General features: G+C 37.7%; 4 protein-coding genes across 4 annotated transcripts; 3 read left to right on the top strand and 1 right to left on the bottom strand.

The window, feature by feature from the left end:
- Positions 1–3,234: 3,234 nt before the first annotated feature.
- LOC126369153 (pupal cuticle protein 20-like) lies at positions 3,235–4,155 on the top strand. Its single transcript, XM_050013446.1, has 4 exons — positions 3,235–3,293; positions 3,409–3,623; positions 3,742–3,984; positions 4,098–4,155. Exons 1-4 carry the CDS (start codon positions 3,279–3,281, stop codon positions 4,153–4,155), a joined length of 531 nt encoding a protein of 176 aa, XP_049869403.1. The 5' UTR covers positions 3,235–3,278.
- A 6,920-nt stretch (positions 4,156–11,075) lies between these two features.
- LOC126369151 (pupal cuticle protein 20-like) lies at positions 11,076–12,052 on the top strand. The gene is made up of 4 exons (XM_050013444.1): positions 11,076–11,147; positions 11,288–11,502; positions 11,639–11,881; positions 11,995–12,052. Exons 1-4 carry the CDS (start codon positions 11,133–11,135, stop codon positions 12,050–12,052), a joined length of 531 nt encoding a protein of 176 aa, XP_049869401.1. The 5' UTR covers positions 11,076–11,132.
- A 2,249-nt stretch (positions 12,053–14,301) lies between these two features.
- LOC126368673 (pupal cuticle protein 20-like) lies at positions 14,302–15,310 on the top strand. The gene is made up of 4 exons (XM_050012766.1): positions 14,302–14,316; positions 14,533–14,744; positions 14,850–15,092; positions 15,214–15,310. Exons 1-4 carry the CDS (start codon positions 14,302–14,304, stop codon positions 15,269–15,271), a joined length of 528 nt encoding a protein of 175 aa, XP_049868723.1. The 3' UTR covers positions 15,272–15,310.
- A 1,916-nt stretch (positions 15,311–17,226) lies between these two features.
- Positions 17,227–19,103, bottom strand: LOC126369150 (pupal cuticle protein 20-like). Its single transcript, XM_050013443.1, has 4 exons — positions 19,077–19,103; positions 18,779–18,963; positions 17,874–18,116; positions 17,227–17,272 (listed from the first exon to the last, which is right to left on the bottom strand). Exons 1-4 carry the CDS (start codon positions 19,101–19,103, stop codon positions 17,227–17,229), a joined length of 501 nt encoding a protein of 166 aa, XP_049869400.1.
- Positions 19,104–21,379: the final 2,276 nt, after the last annotated feature.

Genomic DNA, 21,379 nt, shown 5'->3' with positions numbered 1-21,379 from the left:
TCTTATACAACCTCTCATCTCTCGTCTACTAACATCTGTAGTATCGAAGGCAAAGTCACGAGAATGATTATTACAACAGATTTTGACAACGCTTAGTTAAGTTAAAGTGTAAAATTGTGTGTCTATGCGAAGCGGGCCAGTTTTTTATAGTTTAAGAATCCTCATCATAGACCATTTTTTTAATTCGTCTACTATTTGTGCAGACCGTACCTAGAATATCTACTATCTAGGTACATACGTAGGGTCACGAGTACTAATATGTACCTATACACTTTGAAACCATGTCACATTAACTTTTTTAACAAATTAAACCGTAAGTCTCATTAAATATCAAATATGATAGTGCGACTGGGTTCTAAAGTGGGTACATGATATTGATACCATACGCCATACGCAATAATAATAATCATGACTGTACATCCCAGTAAGGAAAGGGTAACGGTCATTTTAAGTAGTGGACATTTCAAGAGTGGTAATTTCTAGAAGTGGGCATTCTAAGAAGTTGTCATTTTCAATTGAGGTCATTTAACACCGAAACGATCGACTATAATGACTGAGATTGGGAAAACATTGAAATCTGTTAGTTTTATCGTAGAGTAACATAACTTCTGCTTTTTTTGACAGTACTAAAAATAGCTTTACCTCTGTCTTGCACTGTTTTGTAAGTGAAGGACGGCAGTATTTTTAGAGCTGAAATGAAATTAAGTTTCGTGTACCAGAATTGGCAACATTGTCACACTAACTGATTAAGCTTCTGGTGAGCAATGGAAAAGTATTAGAAAGATTTCGTTTGCGTCACGTGCTACATTTGTTAGTAGTCCTGTGTGTTTTGGCGATACTAAAGGACCTCTTGAAACCCGGACTGTGATACCACGAATAAACGAGCACTTAATTTAAGTTATTTAATAATTTATAGTTAATATAGCAATGTACATATGAAAATGTGAGACAATAAAGATGTTTCTGAGACAAGTTAAGTTTTTTATTAACATTTGTTAAAACATTTTCTTTTATTAGATATAATAAATAATTCAACGTACGGGCTTACAGATTCAAAAAGAATACCTATTTAACAGTTGCAGCGTTTTGTTTCGTTTAATGTTATAATACACCCATACAATAATAAAGCACACTATCGATTGATATTTAAGCAAATGAATAGAATTCGTTTGCTCCTATTCATTTGCTCAAATATATGAATAAATGTGTCTCGTAGAAATGAATAGAAAATTCTCGTACTGGGACAACCTCGCTACTGTTCGTTGTTCCCGAGGAAAGTAGACTGCAAGCTAGCCAAACTCCCAATTTAACTTATTAATTACATCTGCCAAAAAAATAAAGCCTCTAATATCTCGAGAAATAAAATAAGGGGATGATGACGGACTTTCCACGCTACATTGCTCAAAAACAAACATCAACATTGCATCATCATTGCTCATGGATGGCGCTGTAAATATGTATTTATATTCGTTTATTCTTCTAATTTAATGGATAATGTACGTATTCTATCTTTGTATTTTATATTTTGTCTTTGTTTTGTTTTTGGGATAAATTATTAAACTTTTTATTACACCCCGGCACAATTACATCTTACACCCATTATTATTCTGATCAAAATAAAGAGAAGCAAAACAGGTAGCAACATAATTATGCTTTGATTGCTACCTGTGTAAAAAATATTGTATATAATAGAATTCTATTATACATAATCTGATTCAAATATCAAGCAACAATATTTTTTATACATATATGCTTCTGTCATAATATTGTATTTTTGAATAATTAATTGAGTAATTAGAAAATAGGTAATTATCACGTTAAATCTCTACAGCGCCATCTATATTAAATATATATATATATATTATTTTTGGGGAAATATATTATTGTTAGCCTAAAAAGTCTCTCATTCTAACTTTTGAATTCGCTGCTAGTCATGCCTAAGCTAAGAAGTATTTACTTCCTTAAATTTACTTTAGTGATCAATCTCTTTTTGCTCGTTAATTTACCTAATAATTTAGTGATTGTTAATACTTAATTTTACTTAAGTACCTATCGCTCTTTACTTCTTCTTCTTTGCGAGTCGATGACGCTCGATACAAAATTTTTGCTGACCAATAATTGGCCACGCTTACTTGTGTAATAAATTATACGCGGCAACACGAAGCCGAGCTTTCTGCCTTCTATCAGGATGACCCATACCGCTGTAGCAACGGCTACGCGACTAATTTGAAGGCGTCCATATTCTGAATATATTTTTACCAATTTAACAATTTTATCTGATTTTTCAACACATCAAACAAGCTTCAACTCTAACGATTCTATCAAATATTATTGAGAAATAACGCTGAACTCTGGCTACTCCAGTATTGATGGAAAAATGATTTATTCGGTAAGTAACCAGTAAAAGGTAAGATGGGCGCAGTGAAAAGGCACAGAATCCGCATTTAAAGGTGGGTATGATGAAGATAACAATAAATCAAAAACTGAAACTACACAATTTCAAATATCAATTATGTATTCAGAATTATATTATGTACTTCTAGTACTAGGCACAGACCTTCCCTCAATCAACCGAAGTCATAAAGCATACTCCACCAGAATGCATCAGTGCGGGTGAATGGAGTATATTATTAAGTATGTAACTAATAAATAAGATTCACTGTTTAATTGATTACGGTTAACACACACCAGCCTTTAAAGAAATATTCTACCACTGTAACAGTCATGATAATTAATCGAAAGGGTGGCGGCCCAATAATAACCGCGACACCAGGGTTGCTGAGGTTGGTAATCCACTTCATAACCCACATGTTAGAAGAAGAAGATGATAATGAATCATTACTATGTATACGGATTACTGTAAAATTATCTGTCTAATTCACGCTAGATAAGTTTGCGAAAATTTTAATAACATTTTTAATATACTCACTTTAATTCATAAATCCATCGCTAAATGGATAATATCATGGAATGCACAGCTGCAAAGTGATTTATAGCAAATGAAATACAAACACCTAAATAGCGTGTGTGATGAGTTCGCAGATCGCAATTGTATCGGGGCGTATCACTTAAATAATATTCCATTCAGCGAGGAATGTTTTCAATAATCTTCACGGAACATTCGCCAGCAGATGACTGATATCTGTCAAGGTGAACACTTTGGAAGGGCAACGATCAACTATATAAAATGCTCCAAAATCTAAACGGTATCATTCGTCAAACAGCTTTATAGTCAGAAAACTTCTCTCAACTATCAAAATACTTTATATAACAACGATATGATTTGTCTAAAGGTAATTTTATAAACTTAATTATTTGTTATATAATTTATTGCACATTGATTCCATTTACAAAAACAAACAGTATTTCTATTTTACAAAAACTCTTTCTTTACCCTTTCGATTCCAGATTACATCAGCTCTCGCTGTCTTGACAGTGGCGTCAGTGTCGGCCAGTGGTGGTTACAACTACAATAACTTCGGTGGTGCAGGATCCAATGCATTCAATGGCGGGTTAGGAGGAGGCTTCGGGGGCGGCTTTGGAAGCGGCTACAGTGGTGGAGCCCGCATTCCTATCCTCAGTTACCAAAACATCAACGATGGCAATGGAAACTACAGATACAGGTGATATCTTCTTTTGAGGTCAAAAAAGTACCCGCATAAAAAAATACAATATTTTAAATTATCAGTTACTAACTCATTAAGTATATTAAGTATGTGTCTTATTGTATGTTACAAACAGCTACGAGACGGGCAACGGTATAAGTGCGCACGAGAGCGGGTCGCCGCGCGCGCCGGGCCCCGAGGGTCCAGCGGTGACGGCTGACGGCGGGTTCTCGTACCGCGCGCCCGACGGCCAGCAGATCTCGCTCTCCTACACCGCCGATGAGAACGGCTTCCACCCCACCGGCAGCCACCTGCCCACCCCGCCGCCCATCCCCGACGCTATCTTGAAATCTCTGCAGTTCAACAGGCAGAACCCTTCGTGAGTTCTCTAGTCTCTTATAACCCCTTAACCTTGAATAAACATTATATTGTAATAAAAAATAAAAGTTATTTTCTGTTATAGTTCCACAAATGTTATTGTTTTTGTTTCAGTGACGACGGCTCTTACAACAGTGGACGCTACAATAACAATGGCGGCTACAGATACTAGTGTTTTTTGGAAATATCAAAAAGGACATCGAACTGTGAAACTATGAATGGAACGCGCACTGTATAATGTATAAGTAATTTATTTAACACTATTGTAATAATGTACATAATACATAAGCAAATGTGAGACAATAAAAATGTTTCAGCAAAACAATTTTGTCATTTAAATTAAGATAGTCTTGCATATTGAAACTTTCAATAATGGAATTACTAATATATATAGCTGGTACTGACTGACTGACTGGAACCTACTGACATAATTGTTCTCCCAGAAGAAGCGTTGGGAGGTGAAAATGATGTATCATCAGGGAGACACCCTACGGCCTGGCAAAACTTTTGCATCTGAATCATTTTTTTCCACAAACCCTATTTAAACCTTGGTCAAATTCTATCGCCGGTGAATAAAAATCAAAATGGCGGAAAAACAAGATGGCCGTCATACAAAATTTAATTTTTCCAGAAGGAGCGGGTAAAAATAATGTACAGGGGATTTGATCGGAACGTCATGTTGAGTATGGAAATACTTCTCGTTCTTCGAACACTGCTCCGCATCAGGGAGACACCCTACGGCCTGGCTTTTTTCACAAATCGTATTTAAACCTTAGTCAAATTCTATCGCCAGTAAAAAAAAACAAAATGGCGGAAAAGCAATACAATGGCCGCTATACAAAGTGTGTTATTTATTATATTTGATCAACCGTTACAGGACACGTAAAGATGCTATAGCAGCGAGCGCACCACTCATCATCTAGTTTTATGGGTGAATTTCAACAAGTCTCATTTTTTTATCATTTCGGTGAGATTTTTTATTTTAATACTTTTCTTCACATATTTGACGACAAATAAAACTTTAACCTATTTTGAATTATGTGCGTGAGTGGGCATCAAATACGATCGAAACTTACTGAGATATTTAAAATTGAATTTTTATGAGTCCACTGAAATGATAAGTACCCACTGAAATGATATAAATATACACCGAAATGATATAAATGTACACTGAAATGATAATGAGTCCACTGAAATGAAATTAACCCACGGAAATGATACAGTCAAGAAAAATTGTGCTGCTTAGCTAGGGTTCCGTACAAAGTGAAGTTCGATTTATACATAAATAGCCTATATACGTCCCACTGCTGGGCACAGGCCTACTCTCAATTAACCGGGGGTTATGGAGCATACTCCATCACGCTGCTCCACTGCGGGTTGGTGGAGATCGATTTATACATTCTTAGATAAATAGTTCAATATTTGCTAAATAAAAAATAGTTTAATACTATTTACTAATAGTAATAGATTGTTGTTCGTTTCTTTCATCGAGCAATAAAAAATGCATTTAGTTGTTGTCAATATGTAGAGCCGTGGTAGCTAATGGGTGGGTGGTAAGGTAATTCATGTTTAGATCAGAAATGATTGTCACATGCTCAGCGGTGAAGAAAAACATCGTGAGGAAACACACATTCCCGAAAATTACATTTTCGGAGGTATGTGACCTAATGTGTATTGGGTTGGTTTCCCCTTCGTGGGTTGGAAGGTGAGACAGGCAGTCGCTTCTGTAAAATACTGGACCTGTCAAATCTTCAAGTTAGGTAAGCGGACCCTGTGAAAAATCTGTATAATGCTAGGGGGATGATGCTTATTGTCAATATGTCTTTTTTGTGACTATTGTCATTGCTTCTTTATTACTTACCTACATTTTTTTTTAAATAATATAGGTTCACGTAGGACCACAATCTCACCTGATGGTAAATGACGATGTGGTCTAGGGTGGATCACACTTACCTAGCAAATGCCTATTCACCCTAGTCTTGAAGTCTCCTAGATTATAACGAGTTGGAAGTTATATCCATACCCAAGAGCTCGAGATGGTTGGTAATTCACTCCGGCAAGTCCCAGTCAGGAGGAAAGGACTCCGTTTTGCGGTGAACAGACACGCCTGGGTCATGGAAGCGTTGAGTCCAACCTACTTGTTGTCACCCCAGTCTGAGACGGACTTAAGGGGCAGTTTCACACGATTCACAAGATCCTCTCTGAGGGCACTATCATCTCTGGTGCTTACGCGTGCATTGGACATGTATCTCTCCGTTACTGTGCTATCGTCTGCATGCCTAAAGATACCGGGCATAATCAGCAGATCATTGATAGAAAAAACGTGGCGGAGAGAACAGATCCATGAGGGAGTCCGGCATTAATAGCATGTAGATCAGACAAGCACCCATCAACTACTACCCGAATCAATCTATCCCTATCTATCCAATTACATAGGCTAGAAGGGATCCTGAATATATCAAGGGACATAACAAGATCCTCGCCTTGATTCTAGATTGCCTCACTCCATAAGCGTGTAGCATACACAAGAAGAACATCAGTTGACCTATCTCTGAGTAAATTGTTGGCTTCAAGGTACGCCAGGAGGCGGTTGTTCAGGATTAGCGGCGGTTGTACCGAGATGGGGCGGTAGTTAGCAGGGTTGGTACGAGTGTCTTTTTTGGGCATACACTGCACATTGGCAAGGTTCCATGGTTTCGGGAATTGTCCTGAACCCAGAGAGAGCAGGTAGAGGCGTGTCAGTAGGAGACTATTCAGGTGCACAGTTCCGCAGTACTATTGCTGAGATATCATCAGGACTACTGACCTTATTCACGTCTAGAGTGCGAAGCATTTTTATACGGCAGAAGTTTGCTTCGACCGATTTGACTAGCGGCTCTTAGGGGGTTTTACTACCAGCTCAGTCAGTTTGGCATCAATTTGGCCAATATTGTCGAAACGTCTCCTGCGCATTGTCTTCTTGCAAGACTTTGCAGCGGTATTCAGGGATTTTTTCAGAGCCCGCGTGTCAGGAGCTTTGCGAGTACTAACTTCAGCCCACATCCGGTATGCGGATTGATTAGAGCTTCTGCACTAGCATACTCCGCGATGTACCATGAGCGAGCCTTATCGTCAGATGATATGTCAGAAAATGGGATAGAGTATTCCATTGCCTGACAACTAATATGGCATCTCCGCAGCTCGTCGAGTCTTCTGAAGAAAAGCAAACCTCACGCCAAGGATAGGTTTGCGAAGAAGTGCCGCATCTCATCCCAATCTGCTAGCGTGTGTCACCATATTTGCCTCGATCCTCTGGGGCTAGAATCAGGTGGGGAATAGACAGACACATATCTCACCAGACAATGGTCGGATGTTCCCAAGGGGGAAGTCACTGATAGAGATTGATATTGGTCCGGATCAGTTATCAGCAAAAGGTACAAGCAGTTGGCGCTATAGTTAGCAACGTCAGGTATCTTTGTAACGCAATTCACCAGATGTGAGAGATTTTGCCACACTTGGCAAAAGCTTGCGCCTCTTTGCCAGCATGGTTGGTCTTCTGGAATGGGAACAACCACTCTTGCTGGTGGGCGTTGGAGTCCCGGAGAAGAACAAGTTGCGCTGAGAGATACCTCCGCCGTGCCAACTCCACTGTCCTACTGAGGTAGGTGAATAACCTGTTTGTCTCAGAGTTACCGCTGTGCGATCGGTAGACACTGGTGTAAACTATTTTATCCAGGTCAGTGTCCACCAGGATCTAAAGAATGGATAAGTCTGGGTATTCAAGGTTACCGAGAAAAGCAGAAAGAGGAGTTTGATAGAAGGTTATATGACGTTTTCCAATCACCTAAAATGGTTTTGGAAAACCATGAGATCATCTCGAGGAAAAATAAAATAGCTCCACAGAACTGTTAAAAAGGCCCTTAAAACAATACCTAATTCGAAACTAAAATTTAACACACGGATCTCTAAAACTTAACGGTTTTATCATTTCAGTGTTACTTATCATTCCCATGGACTGTTATTGGCATTTCAGTCCACCGAATCCACCGGAATGATAACACCGAGATGATAAAAAACAGGTTATTTTTGTATAAACTGTGAATTTAAATAACTATCGAAAAATCGACACTTCTCAAACAAAACAGTACTTGCAGCCGATTTAACACATCAATATGAAATAAATTGAACTAATCTCACACGAGTTATAATGGCTACCGAAATGATTTTTTACTGATTTTTTTTTGTCCCCCTATCACCGAAATGATAAATTTCTTTTTTTGGCGGGAAACCATTACACGCTGTGACGGGTATGTTCACGTCTAGCGGTCGAGCCGAACCAATGCGAGGTGTCGGCAGGTAAGGAGGTGTCATAGACGCAATGTTGACGGAGTTATTCTACCAAAACTTACTGTCCTCTGAAATGATAACTTTTTTTCGGACAAAATTTAACTGCCTGTCAAATGTATGAGAAGGAAGGTAAACAGACAGAAATAGTTTTTGTTGTTAGATTATTTAATAATTTAACGAAATTCTATCAATTTAAATCCCAATAATAGAAAATAATTGTAGAGCAAGACATTTTATAAGCGATAATGGGTTACGGACAAGCTACCGAAATGATAAAATGACACTTTAAAAAATTTTTTCAGCGTGTTACAGTTGCTGAAACTGAATGATTTTTTTTGCCAAGGTAGAGGACTACTTACTTTACCCAGAAAAAATATTCAAAATCATTTAGCAGAACTTTGCACTACCGTTCTCAGCCAAGACAACTTTTTTTTTCGCTTTTGCAATTCACCCTTATATAACAGTCTAATTTGATGTCGATATTTAATACCTACTATAAAACAACAACAAACGACAAGAAGAAGACCTACTATTATGCAAAATACAAGGAACTTAGTTTTTCATAAAACTTCATTCTTATTACTTGTACAAGTGTACATGTCTAAATGTACATCCCAAAACGGCTAATGCCCTTTTCTAATAAAGCAACACGGGCCTCAGATGCACCTTTCCTAGTTTCAATGTATTAAGCAAGTACTCTTCGTAGCAGATATATTCAGTTGATGGACTAGGGCTAACAAATAGAAAAAAAATACGAAATAGACATGACCACAAACTGCAAATGTGTTTTAATATACAGGGTGTTAGTGACATCGTAACGAAAACTTTGAGGGGTGGTTCAGGCCATGATTCTGAGTTGATATCAAGTAGAATTTTCCGTCGCAAAAGTATGGATTGGAAAATAATTAAAAAGAAAAGAAAAATTTTCATGAATTTTTTGACACGAAATTCCACTTGATATCATCATCATCCCCCTCAGTATTCGTTACGGTGTCACTAACACCCATACCTACTTATATGGCTACCGTATGTACTTGTACGGGGTGTAAGTGTCATCGTAACGAATACGAGAGGGATGATTCATCTGATTATTCTGAGTTAATATCAAGTGGAATTTTCCATCGCAAAAGTATAGAATTGAAAATAATTTAAAAAAACTAAAAAAAATCATGAATTTTGCGACGGAAAATTCCACTTGATTTTAACTCAGAATCATGGTCTGAATCAACCCCCTCAGTATTCGTTACGATGTCACTAAATAATGTAGAGTGTGCTCAGGCTCTAAGCCAATTGAGTTTTAATTAATATTTGGATCATATAGATAATTGATATCACGCGGTTTACAGGCGCGATTCAATGGAATACATGATTAAAGAAAGATCAAGTCAATTTAAGGAAAAAAAAAAACAATTTAAGGTTAACAGTAGGTACATATCTCTGTCAATCTTTTATAAATATAAGTAGGTATGTTTTATAACTTATTTTTAATATTAAGTACTTTACAGTGTGTGTGAAAATTAAGTATCTGCCTTGGAATTAGTAAGTTATAAGTACGAGTACATTCTTATTCTATTTGAAAGTGGTAATATTTTTATGAATGTCTGGAACGAGAAAATATTTGAAAGACCCGTGTTGTTCACTATACCGGGCATGTCGTTTCTACATGATGAAAAAATGATCAGGAATGAGTAATGATACAGTCAATCAATTAAGTGTACATCTGATGATAGAAATACCAAAAGTGCCTTTAGTGTTGTTTTTGAAGACTTACCGAGTAGTGTCTCACCTGACGCCCCTATTAAAATTACAGACGTGCTCAAACGTATAATAACGTATCTATGTTAAGTACTTAGAACAGAAAATATAGATATGACAGAATGTTTTTTTCTCTTATGAATGCTTATCATAATATAAATAAAATATATATTAAGTAATATTATGTATTATGTAATATATTATGTAAATTACGTGTACTTGCTTACACAAAAGAATTACATAGAGAAGTACATAAAATCATTGCTCGCAAAATGACTATGCGTCTCTGGAAACTTACACTGATTTCTTATCAGATACAATTTCGCGGTTTAATATTATTCATGAACCTAACCTGGTATCATTAGTTATGTTTTTTTTTTTCAAAACTGACGAATCACTGAACATATTTGCCAGTCATCCACCAAAAGACGCTCTTTCTGTCAGTAATTTTCTGTTTGCGGCAAGGCGACTCTACACATACAACACACAATTTGATAAAAAGTTAGAAGGATCATGATGATCAACAGTTCGCAAAGATAACAAATTACAATTGTCAGTTTAATTGTTTTTTCGATAAACAATTTATAAATACAAATACAGCGCGTACGATTCGGAATAATCCTGATGTGGTTTCGGCTTTAAAGAACCTTGAAGACACCATAATAAGTAAACTGTTATTTACCTCCCGCTGATTATTTCATAAACAAAAAAAATAATATAAAAGTTAGCTAGTTATGGATCTACAAACAATGAAGTGAATGTTATAACGATACACACGAGAAAATCAAACAAAATAATGTAGGTGGAGCGCTCGTGTGTGATCAGATCACAGGTGGATCATAGGGGCGTATTGCTTGCAACAATCCATTGAACGAAGAATGCTCTCAATACTCTTCACGAAACATTCTCCGCCAGATGGCTGATATCTGCCAAGGTGAACACATTGGAAGGGCAACGTTCAATCATATATAATGCTCAAAAATCCAAACTATATCATTCGTGAAACAGCTTTGCAGGATAAAGCTTCTCTCATATATCCAACAACCTATAAAATATTCAAACATAAATATGATTTGTCTAAAGGTAGAAATACGTTGAATCTTTTTTTGTGGCTAGCTTTTGTGGCTAAATTGTTTTGTTCGTCTATACTTTTTTCACCCTAACAGATCTCTATCAGAAAGGTGCCCAATTTTAGGTCACTAAAAACCGTCTACCATTTTCAGATTACATCAGCTCTGGCCATTTTGGCTGTAGTGTCAGCCAGTGGTGGTTACAACTACAACAACTTCGGTGGCGCAGGATTCAATGGTGGCTCAGGAGGAGGTTTCGGGGGCGGCTTCGATGGCGGCTTTGGAGGTGGCTACAGCGGCAGCGGCGCTCACATTCCAATCCTCAGCTACCAAAACGTCAACGATGGCAATGGAAATTACAGATACAGGTGAAATCTTAGCGCGCTATTCACAGATAAACTAAGGATATATATTTTTTCTAAACTTATTATGAATCACATTATTTTAGTACTTAAACAGATCATAATTTTCTCTTTCTCTTACTCGTTTGTTTGTTACAAACAGCTACGAGACGGGTAATGGTATCAGTGCGCACGAGAGTGGGTCGCCGCGCGCGCCGGGCCCCGAGGGTCCAGCGGTGACGGCCGACGGCGGGTTCTCGTACCGCGCGCCCGACGGCCAGCAGATCTCGCTCTCCTACACCGCCGACGAGAACGGCTTCCACCCCACCGGCAGCCACCTGCCCACCCCGCCGCCCATCCCCGACGCCATCTTGAAATCTCTGCAGTTCAACAGGCAGAACCCTTCGTGAGTTCTCTAGTCTCTTATAACCCCTTAACCTTGAATAAACATTATATTGTAATAAAAAATAAAAGATACTTTCTGTTATAGTTTCACAAATGTTATTATTTTTGTTTCAGTGACGATGGCTCTTACAACAGTGGACGCTACAACAACAATGGTGGCTACAGATACTAGTGATCTCATCTCATGAACTGTGAACTCTGACTACAAGCGGACCTCGAACTGTGATACCATAAAATGAACGGGCACTGTAATATATAGTATAAGTAATTTAATAAATTAATACTATTGTAGTAAATGTACATACCTGCATAAAGCAAATGAGAGATAATAAAGATGTGTCAATAAAACAATTATATTTTTTTTTATTTTAAGTTAATTATTCAAGTAGTTTTGTAAAATCCCTTCTTTTTAGAGAATTTCTTTCAAGAATTTCTTCTATAGCAATCCTATTTGATATTAAGAAATAACAATAATATTTACATAATATTATTATATTTAATTTATCTAAATTTGGGTTGTAGGTTAAGCTTTATATTTTGTTATATATTAGTATTCAATTAATTCCTAAATAATTTGTTCACGTATGTATGTGTGTCTATGTACGTTGAATATCTCTCTCGTCACGTAGGTCAGCTGGAAGAAATATCTTTGTTTAGAGATAAGCTTACCTATACTATGTTTTCTTTGTATGTTCCTTGTGTCTGTTTTATTGTGTACAAATAAATAAATAAACAATATGATGCAAATAAAATTAATAGCTTTTCATAATAAGCTTCATTCTAACTCTATAAGTAGGTATCAATACACCTACACATTCCTGGATTTCTATTTCAGAGGAGAGGGAGAACAGAATATGGCTTCTGATGGTAGGAACCTACGTAAACTGAAATTTCCAATGACTTTCTTTTTACTGTCTAATAAATATTACTTTCCCAGTCTGCTGAAAAAAACTGAATAGTATAGTAAACTATTAAACACATAAATAAAGAAAATGATGCTTTAATTTCATCGAATCCCTTTCAGACAACCTAGAGAAGAGAGCAGAAGGAGTTGTTAAACAACAAATGTTGTAAATTAAGTGATATATGACCACACACCGATATTTTAATGTATTCAGTTATTAACAAAAAAATAACTAGAGAGAACAAGAGAGATGAACGTGATAAAATATTTATTACAATTCAACACAAAATAATCAACACGGCCGGGAACATAATATTTTATGTCACCTTATGTCACACCCATATATTTGTATCACTGTCACTGTCGATTGTTTAGTGACGGTAATTAAAAATATCGGCGTCCGAAGGCCGTAATATACGATCCCGACGACCCGATTACTCTAGCCATAGAGGCGGCCAATCAGCTCGCGATACCAAACACTTCTGGACCCCGATACCGACCCCGCCGGTGTGGCCGACGATTCCCCTCAATCAGCGCTTATCGCTATCGACTCGCTAGGGTCGATTAATTCTTTCAATTAGTTTTCCTCTCAGACGACGCCCTAAGCCGAGGTTCGCGCCCATCTGGGCACCCTCGGGCCTGTTATGTTAAACGTTGTACTGGGTGAGAGCCTTCAGCGCTCCCCATTTGTCCGGCCAAGTAAATATACAATCAGTCACGTCAAAAAAAACCTGTCGATTTTCAAAATTTCTTTTTGTAACTCTGCTGACACCGACTGATGAATACTTATTATAACCTATTAACCAGACAATAGATGAACAACATGTACAAGTATTATACTGATTACTTATCACCTAATAATTCGCTTATTAATACATGTATGAAAATAAAACAGTGATCAAGGACTTGCCTAAGAAGTTACTTTTTAGATCACTATCATTGGCCTCCTCCGCCATGACTCTTTGTCTATAAAATTCGAGAATGAGATGAATGATGAACGTCATATCTGGGTAAGACAAATGTATATTTTTTTTTTAAATATCGTATTTTTTTCGGAGAGCAATTCGAAGATAGAAACGTCATTTAAAAATCCTTGCAGAAACCATACTAAGTAAATAAACTGTTATTACCTTCTGCTGATTTTTATATTTGAAACTAAAATAAATATTGATTTTCCTTTATATTTAAATACAATATTCAAACAATAAAATGATATAATATGCGAAAAAATCTCACAAAATAATCTAGGCGGGGCAGTCAGGGTGATTAGATGACAGATGGATCATAGGGGCGGATTCATTGCAACAATACATTGAACGAGGAATACTTTCAATAGGTACTCTTCACGAAGCATTCTCCGCCAGATGACTGATATCTGCCAAGGTGAACAAATTGGAAAGGCGATTTTCAATCATATAAAATGCTCCAAAAACTAAACCATATCATTCGTCTAACAGCTTTGCAGAATAAAGCTACACTCATTTCGACCCGCAAAATATTTAAACAAAAAAAATATTATGATTAGTCTAAAGGTATCTACTATAAGTTAAAAATTAGATTCAGATCATGCTGGTTGTATATTTCAAACCAAATCAAATACACTTTATTACGCAGAACTTAATTTAACAACCAGACATCATAACACATGACTACAGTACAGTTTAGGCGGCCTTATATACTTATTTCTGTTAATTTTCTGAAGTAATCGGATAGGTCACTATAATAACCAGTCTGTCTTTCATTTCCAGATCACATCAGCTCTGGCCATGTTGGCTGTAGTGTCAGCCAGTGGTGGTTACAACTACAACAACTTCGGTGGTGCAGGATCCAATGCATTCAATAGCGGCTTCGGGGGCGGCTTCGGGAGAGGCAGTTTCGGAGGTTACAGCGGCAGCGGCGCTCACATCCCAATCCTCAGCTACCAAAACGTCAACGATGGCGATGGAAATTACAGATACAGGTGAAATCTTCATTGCAGCACTATTTACAGATGTTAATAAAACATTGTTGTGACTTCTTAAGAATTATTACCTCTTTCTCTTATGTGGTTATTTGCTACAAACAGCTACGAGACGGGCAACGGCATCAGTGCGCACGAGAGTGGGTCGCCGCGCGCACCGGGCCCCGAGGGTCCAGCGGTGACGGCCGACGGCGGGTTCTCGTACCGCGCGCCCGACGGCCAGCAGATCTCACTCTCCTACACCGCCGACGAGAACGGCTTCCACCCCACCGGCAGTCACCTGCCCACCCCTCCGCCCATCCCCGACGCCATCTTGAAGTCTCTGCAGTTCAACAGGCAGAACCCTTCGTGAGTTCTTTTGTTTATTTTAGGGCTGCTTCATAATGTTATGCCACAATTAACCACTGTTATAATAAAAAAATAAAAGATACTTATAGTCCTAGATCAAAAGTTATTGTTCTTGTTGCAGTGACGACGGCTCTTACAACAGTGGACGATACAACAACAATGGTAGATACCATTATTGAAAATTCAACAACAACAAATATTGATTTTGTCGAACAAACTGTAGTTGATATGACTGTATATTTCCATTGATATTTATTGCTTTATTTATACAAAATGGTATCTGTTATTCTGAGCAGTACTATGTTATGTTATTTTAGCAATAACTTACAATAAAATGAGTTGAAAAAGAAATTTGTTTTGTTTATCTTTTCGCATTGCTTTTTTACTGAAGTCTGTTCTTTAATTATATAATCATCTCCTGGATAAAATTACAAGGAAAAAAGTATCAACTGAAACTAACATCAATATTATGATTCAAATCCCATAATTACAACCCGAATAAACTTATTCTAATCACTTTACTAGGTCAGTACCAGAATCTTCTGCTTGAATATTTTGATATCTAGTTTATGTTTGACTACCACCAGTTGCGTTGTTGGTAACACGCCAGAAGACCAACATAATACAATTTCAGGTCACTTTCATTATTATCTACGATAACAAAAACGAACTATATTAAGTACTTTAAATTCATAACAACATCATCTAGAACTACTGTAAGGCATATCTGTAACCACTTTATTTTTCTTTAATTTATTAATACGTTCATCGTGTTAACGTGACATTTGCAGCATAATCCATACCGTACAAAACATATGATGTAGGTAAATAATTTGTAAATTAACAGCCAACATTTTTTTTAGATGCATTTCTACGGCCGACAAACTCTGTTTCAAACAAAACTATTTACCTACAAGTAATAAGTACATATTACTGTTTGTGAGATAAAATAATGCAAGGTAAACAATTGCGAAAAATGAACATAATTTTAGGGCGAACAGCATCGTCTCTATTTCGTTAAGACGCATGCTTATGCTGATATATAAAAGCCTAATCCAAAACTCGTTATAGTAAGTACCTACCTAAAACCGATAACTGTAACAGGTGAAAACGATGTGAATAATTTGTGAAGACTTCAAGCCGCTGCAGTTGTCACAACTCGTACACTGAACTGCTGCTGAGCATAGACTCTCAAAATGTGATCCGCAGTACTCTGGGTTCAGTAAAAATATCACAGAGTTTTGTGTTCCGAGTATCTACCGAGGTCCGCGATTTAATAAAGTGTTCAATCTACAAAGTATCAGAGGTTCAAATGAGAATCCGCCAAGAAGCATAAACAGTTAGGACTCCATAACCAAAACAATCACTATTAATTTTGATAATTAAGCAACTACATCTCTCGCAAAATTCAAAATGTGTTACAAAAGTAATTAAAATTAAAATAATGGTTCCCATCCCTAATTGTGGTTTATAACAACAGCACTAATTAATGCGTTCTCTTAGTAAATATAATGCTCGTATTACGCTGCTGGGTAGATATTTATTATTATTAGGGTTACTATTCTCCGGTGTCTAGGACTAGGACTAACGTTCCTCTTACACCAACATTTTAGTAAACCTATTGAATAATTAGATTACCATAGGTAGGCAGGTACGTAATATCCCACTCCTTTGACACGCACCACTCCTATAATTATGCGTTAATTGAATATATATGTAATTATAACTAGAGTTATCCTAACTCTAACTAGAGTTACATCGATTGTACAGACCGTATAATTATAGAAGTATAGTTATACCTACTTATACAGATTTGACGTAAAACATCCGAATATATTACCTATATTCATAACATCATTATAGTGTTTTTGCTTATCTCATTATCACTCATAGTGTAGTCATTTATTCATTGTCTCATGCAAGTATATCTGTAACTTTAGTTTTTTCTGGGTGTTCTCTGAGGATATGCTATGTTGATGAATGGCAAAATATGTTTTAGACAATACTTCTTCATTATTTATTTTTCATAAATTACATTCACATAATAAATATAACATAATAACATTTTATCACAATCCAAGTCATTTTATAGAGGTTCTCTGAACATAATGCCATTTGATGTATATAGTTTTACTTAATAACGGTAGGCGTTCCTCCCCGGGTTGTACGCGCCATCATCGCTGAAAGAAACGTGAAACAATGAATCAATCGATTAATAAATACACTCTTACAACAAGTAATGCGGACATAGTGAAATCTTTTTCTATCGTGTGGGTTGTGAGGTCGATTACCAACCCCATTGACCCTGGTGTCAGGGTTATTATATAATATATTACGTATATATACATGACTCATGTAACGAGTGTAAGTAGTAATCAGGACTAAAGGCTTAACGTGCCTTCCGAAACACGGATCATCTTACTTTTTGGACAATCAGGTGATCAGCCTGTAATGTCCTAACCAAACTAGGGATCACAAAGTGATTTTTGTGATTTGTCCCCACCGAGAATCGAACCCGGGACCTCTGGATCGTGAGCACATCGCTCAACCACTGGACCACAAAGGCCGTCACGACATAGTGAATGAGGGTTCCCTACGCTGGATCCCAGGTAGCATAGCCGAGCTGCGAAGTGTAGTGTGACGGATGCATCAGAGAGGAGGTTGAGGGTTCTTAAGGTTCACATATTATCCACGCAGACAAAATGTATTTTGCCATACGCAACAATAATAACAACAATGTGGATAACTGAATTCGGGAGGATTATTTTTTAAGAAACTTACGAAGAAGGATGTTGTCTGTTGAACTCAATGGAGCGGAGGATGGCGTCGGGGATGGGCGGCGGGGTGGGCAGGTGGCTGCCGGTGGGGTGGAAGCCGTTCTCGTCGGCGGTGTAGGAGAGCGAGATCTGCTGGCCGTCGGGCGCGCGGTACGAGAACCCGCCGTCGGCCGTCACCGCTGGACCCTCGGGGCCCGGCGCGCGCGGCGACCCATTCTCGTGCGCACTGATTCCGTTGGCATCGTAGCTGAAAGACAAAAATACAATAAAATACTGCGCATCTCAACTCTTCAGCCACAGCCTCTAGTTGTCTAGCTATACCGTAAGCAAACTAAATGCCAAAAGAATACGAGCACGCGCGGCAGCACAGGCGGAATAAATGGGGACCCTTGCTGCAAGAGATACTTAATACTGACTGACTGATGTGACTAGGTAATCAAAATTTTATATCTACTTAGTACCTACGTAACTGACTCTGCCCTAAATAAAAAGTTAAAAAATGAATACAGGCCGACCCTTACAATAGATCCCGTGAGCCAGCCAGTGTCATCGAATTATATTAGCCCAGGTCCTAGGATCTCGAGAGACTATAACTTTATAACATGCAAATTGAGATTTTTACAACGTTGTTGTCTAAAATTACTTTTCGCAACCCGACAGCCATCAAAGGTCAAAGTTTGACCTATTTACTTTCGTATTTGTTTGTTTTGTCTTATCTGTTTACAATTTTTCACCCTGGTTACATGAGATAAAGAAACAACTTATATTAAGAGATATTTTAATCCTCTACAGTTGTCACTCTATTCCACCCTTGTGCCACTATTACTGATAACTATATCTACTATCTACTATCGTCTCTCAGTAAAAACCGTCCAAATAGACATGTCGTTAACATATAAACTTACTTACCTGAAACGGTAGGTCCCGTCTCCGTTGTTGACGTTCTCGTACCGGTAGGGTGCGCCGGCGCTGCTATACGAGCTGGCCGCGGCGCTCGCGCTGGCACTCGCAAACGCACTTGAGTGCGAGTATGCGAGGTGGTCCAGACGGTCTGCAGAGGCCGCCGCTGCTATCGCCACTACGAAGTATATTGACTGAAACAAAATAGTAAGATTTTTTAAAGAAAATTCTCAAAATAGAGATACTGGATAGCTTCAGAAGCTCCGGTACCTTAGGAGTATAGTAGCTACTGGAACCAGAATCACACCGGGTGAGATCCCTCAGCACTCTCCATTTCTCCGGCCAAGTACTTAATTGATATTCATTACGTGCAATTCTAGTCCCTGCCTCTCTCGAGTTAACCACCTTAGTTCGGCCTTAGGTTATCCTGAGACGAGATTCGCGTCCACCTATGCACTCTCAGGGATATTGTGTGGGAGTCTCCCACTTGTCGAATGAAATAGTGGGAACCAAGGAGACTTTACTCAGTCTCCTTAAATGCTAGTATATATTACGAAACAGACAAAACATAACAGTTTATTTATTGTAATCGACTATAAACGCGGTTGTCAGTTTACGATTTACGACTTCTCAAAGGTCAAATAAAATCCTTCCATTCCTTACGTTCATTGAATACGAAATTGCTGCAATAAAGTGAAACACGACAATTTGCGATTAATAATTAGTTGCAAAAATGTGAGTCGAAACGAATTAAACTTACAAAGCGCTAAAAGGAAGCTTTTCATTTAAGTACTTAAGTTGAAAATTTTGTAAGTAAATTGATAGAGTCGTTTTTCAGATACGTAAGTCTCTTTCAGCGTAGACAGCTATGGAGCCCTACACTACACAATATTTTACTTTTTGAATGTAAACATAGCATGACACGTTGTATGGTTGAATGCAATGCGGCAATGCACTTCACATACGCTTTTGTATTTATTTTCGAGCATTTACTTTCTACGTAAATTTTTATTAGGCTATTTGCTTATAAACTCCCACCGAAGTTAGAAAAATGTATATTGCCAAAACAAATGAATACTGAAGCCTCGACCTTTTTCAAAATGCCGAGCGCACTTTAAAAAGTTACCACTGATTTGACTGTATTTGTTTTTTTGACTAGCTTATTGTTTTTTTATTGTTATTAATATACAGGGTGTTAGTGACATCGTAACGAAAACTTAGAGGGATAATTCAGGCCATGATTCTGAGTTGATATCAAGTGGAATTTTCCGTCGATCAAAAGTATGAAATGGAAAATAATTGAAAACACATAAAAAAATCATAAATTTTCCGACAGGAAATTCCACTTAATAGCAACTCAGAATCATGGTCTGAATCATCCCCTCAGTATTCGTTACGGTGTCACTAACACCCATATCTACTTGTATGGCTACCTGTATGTACTAGTAAGGAGTGTAAGTGACATCGTAACGAATACTGAGGGGGCTGATTTAGCTCATTATTCTGAGTTTATATCAAGTGGAACTTTCAATCGCAAAAGTATAGAATTGAAGATAATTTAAAAAAATTGTTACGATGTCACTAACACCCTGTATTCTAACTCCTTACCAGAGACATGGCACAATAGATCACGTTGATACGGTTCTATGTTAAGGTAGATTTTGAATGTGGAGTGTGGGGTGTCGGCGTTTTATACCACACCGTCAGTTGCCCTTTAGTTGTTGCCTCATGTTGCTCGTATTGTTGATGTGCTGGTGCAAAATATGAGATGCCTAAGTAATAGCATAATAGCATGTATTTGTTCAAGTAGAACTGTATTGTGCGGTCCCTGTTGCAGTAGTTTTAGGGGATGAGACGTTCGTTATGTAATAAATGACGATTCAAAGTGTAACTATATTACTTACTGAATATTTTTGAATTCGACTTTGTTGAGCGAAGCTACGAATCATGCGTATCGGCATTTTGTAAAAAAGCTTGTTAGTACACCTACATTTCTTTATAACCCATCTGTGTACATTTTTCATTATTTTTCTTATCGTGTAGGTTGACAGGTGGATGACCAACCTCATCAACCCTGGTGTCAGGTTTATTATCACCTAGTTCAGACATATCTAGGAATAAAAATAATTACAGATGACGATGGACTGATATCCTGATATAGTTGGCTTGTCCATCTTCAACCTCCAATAGGTACCAAAAGTTAGGTGATACTTGTGACAAAAATGTCTTCCCAGAAATAACTCAAAGGCAATAGATTTTTTACAAGTCACAAAGGTAACTTTTTCCGCCGATATCTCCAAAAGGAGAGTAATATTTTTCCTTACTTACCTAATTAAATATATTTTATCTTACCCTCTACGAAGCGAAGCGAACTAAATAAACGTGTCTTCTAAATAAATATGTACAAACTTACTTCCACTTGAAGCTGTTTTTCCCGTTGGCAGAGAAAATATTAACGGACACGCGATATTGACCTCCGAGACGACAGGAAAACTCAATTTTGTGGGAATTCGGGGTCGCATGCACATTGGAGGGCAACGACCGGCGACCGTTTCCCTGACCCCGGCGCATTCATTCCGGCAGCGCCGGATTAAGTGTTCGCTACCCTAA

This window comes from Pectinophora gossypiella, chromosome 8 (assembly GCF_024362695.1).
Source record: "Pectinophora gossypiella chromosome 8, ilPecGoss1.1, whole genome shotgun sequence".
In the NCBI taxonomy this organism is placed as follows: Eukaryota; Metazoa; Arthropoda; class Insecta; order Lepidoptera; family Gelechiidae; genus Pectinophora; species Pectinophora gossypiella.
This window is presented reverse-complemented; position numbering and strand designations above follow the sequence as displayed.